This window comes from Ixodes scapularis, unplaced genomic scaffold (genome assembly GCF_016920785.2).
Source record: "Ixodes scapularis isolate PalLabHiFi unplaced genomic scaffold, ASM1692078v2 PGA_scaffold4__175_contigs__length_147842914, whole genome shotgun sequence".
Lineage (NCBI taxonomy): Eukaryota > Metazoa > Arthropoda > Arachnida > Ixodida > Ixodidae > Ixodes > Ixodes scapularis.
The window spans coordinates 44,935,655-44,938,351 of record NW_024609879.1 but is presented as its reverse complement, the minus strand read 5'-3'; the positions used below and the strand labels follow the sequence as shown (position 1 = coordinate 44,938,351).

At 52.1% G+C, this 2,697-nt stretch overlaps 1 protein-coding gene across 1 annotated transcript; it reads left to right on the top strand.

Annotated features, from left to right (window-relative positions):
* Positions 1 to 1,621: 1,621 nt before the first annotated feature.
* LOC115330560 lies at positions 1,622 to 2,428 on the top strand (the record flags this gene model as incomplete). The annotated part of the gene is made up of 1 exon (XM_040214667.2): positions 1,622 to 2,428. A coding segment is annotated over one exon (807 nt), but the record flags the coding sequence as incomplete, so codon positions are not given.
* Between the last annotated feature and the right edge of the window lie 269 nt (positions 2,429 to 2,697).

Here is a 2,697-nt window from a genome sequence, read left to right as displayed (position 1 = left end):
GTTCCCTTGTGCTCACCAAGGCAGCTGCTGCGTAGCTGTCCCTGGGCTGCGGCTCCGGCTTAGGCTTCAACGCGGGTTTTGTTCTTTCCGAAAATTTGCGCTTTGGGCAGGCATTGCTGGTAGCAACGTGCTTGCCTTCACAGTTGTGGCATCTGGGTTCTCGGTGACAGTTCTCCATTTTCTCATCGTGCAGCTGCCCGCAGTGGCCGCACCTTTGCTCCTTTCGGTGGCAAACATCGGTCTTATGGCCAAGCCGTGGCATTTAAAGAACACGATGGGGCGTGGGAGGTACTCTTTCACGCCTAGAATTGCGTTGGAAAAGAATACTGTCTTGGGGAGTTTGTTACTCTCAAATGTCACTAGTACTATGTTTTTGCTTTTCCCAATCAGTCGTGCGCTGGCTATGTGGGACGTCTTACATTTCATGTCTTGCATCAGCATCTCTGGAGTCTCGCCGCGGTTGTCTCCTGGGAGGTAAATGATGCCTCTTATCTGATCTCTCCCGATGACCTTGTACGGTCGAATCGCGTACAGATCGCCGCCTTTTTTATTTGTGTAAGTTGTCGAAGCTTCGCTGCGGTCTTTTCATCTTGCGTAGTAAGTGCAATGGTGTTGGCCCTTGCCTGACACTGGATCTTAAAACCGTCGTCCTTTGTAACTCCCGCCTTCTCAGCGGCGCTCACAACGTCTCGAACCCTGATAGCGGTAGCCTCTCTCTTGCACACAGGTTTGAGAACAATGGGCTCTGTCGTCTTTCTAATGTCTCGTGCGTTTTCTATTGGAGCAGTTGTGGCTCTGTTTTCTTCTTTTTTTTTTTACCGACGTCAGCAATCGCTTGCGCCGGCGTTTTGTCACCGTGCACCATCCGTTGTCCTCGGGATTTGCTGACAAAGGGTTGGTTCCTGGAGGCATGGCAATTTGTTCGCTCGAAAGAGAGCTCGAAATAATTTCTGGCGAGGTCAGCGTTAGAAACTCCTAAAAAAAGTTTGAGCTCACCGCTTCGTTAGCGTTTTTCAGTCTGGCTTTTTGCTGGCGTTCTTTGGCGAGCTACGCCAAGAAGCACATGATCAACTTTGTTGTATGCTGCCGTGGCAGCTGAAGTCGACCGCCCTGCTCCAGTATCGGTGAAGAACAACCTTTTTTATTCGATCCTCTTCTTCTGCAGACTACAAATGCAACAGTAGCGCCGCCACAACAGTTCCCCCCTTCAAGAAGAAAAAGGAAATGCTATGTACAACATTAGAAACACGAACACTAATAAAAAACAAAATCCCGCAATCCTTGTGGTCTGGAGGTCTGTCTGGCAGACCGTCTTGGTTCCATGGCCACTGAACTGGGCGAACTGATGAGGGGACATCCCGGTGTCGGCGAGGTCGATAGTGATGCCGGCAACGGAGTCTCCCACAATGTCGCGGGAGGTGATTGTGGTTGCGCGACCATAGAAGGCGAAGATGCGGTTGATGATGGGGTCGCTGATGGTGTCGAGAACCATGGCATGTGGCCCGGGTCAGCTTGAGGAGGTGGTTCCATGCTTGGTGGTATGACGACCAGCCGCTTCCCGTTCCACACTTTCCCGTCTTCTAGATAGTAAGCATTTTTCCCCAGGTATTTTACCACCTCGGGGGGCGACGCTGATGGACCAGCTCGGCGGAAGGCCTTACTTCTACATTGCCTCGGTGTTGAAGGACAGAGAGTCTTCTACACACTTCCGGAGACGCATCTTCCGGTACCACTGCAGGAGACAACTGCCGGCACGAAGACACCGACTGCGCCGGACGAGTACGATATCGCTTTGTCGGCCCTGGAGACCTACTTCGCGGCGATTTCGAACGTGGTCGTTGCAAGACACCGCTTCAGGCAGCGAGCGCAGCTACCGGGGGAATCTGTCGAAGTATTCGTTGCCGAGCTGCGACACCTGTCGACGGACTGCCAGTTCGGACTCTTGGCGGACAAGTTCATCCGAGATCAGCTGGTGGCGAAGACTACGAGCCAGCGGTTACGAGAGCGTCTACTACTGGAAGGAAGTAGTCTGACCCCGGACCGGGCGTTGTCCATCGGCCGACTGGTCGAGGAAGCGGTCCGGTACTCCAAAGAGCTCATATCGTCTTCATCGGTGCAGAAGGTGGACGTTAAGTCTCCGAAAGCCGAGCGACCACAGCGTACACAGGGAGAACCTTCATCCTCCACTTCGAGGAAATGTTACCGCTGCAGGTTGTCGGGACATCTTGCAAACTCCGCTACATGCAAAGCAAAAGGAAAAAAGTGTGCTGGATGCGGGAAAGTCGGACATTTTCGTGCTGTCTGCAAGAGTACCGCCAGTCACACTCGCAAAGGATGTACTGTCGGAGAAGTTGCGTGCTTAAATGACTCTGACGAGGACGTTCTTAGTATTCTTCACGTGCACGATAAACCAAAGAGCGGTATGTAAATTTCAGTTCAAGCCGAAGGAACACCCCTATCATTCTTGGTTGACACAAGCTCAGCAGTTTCTATAATGTCGTAATATACGTACAAAAGAAACTTCAGTTCTGGTTACCAGCTGCAAGGTACGTCCGCAAGTTTGTTCGATTTTTCGCAGCAGAAGATTGCCGTAGCAGGCTGCTTTGTTGCTGCTGTCGGTTACAAGGAGCGCAAGGCTTCTGTACGCCTCTACGTTGTCCCGAACGGTACGGACATACTCGGCATCGATGCCATCGC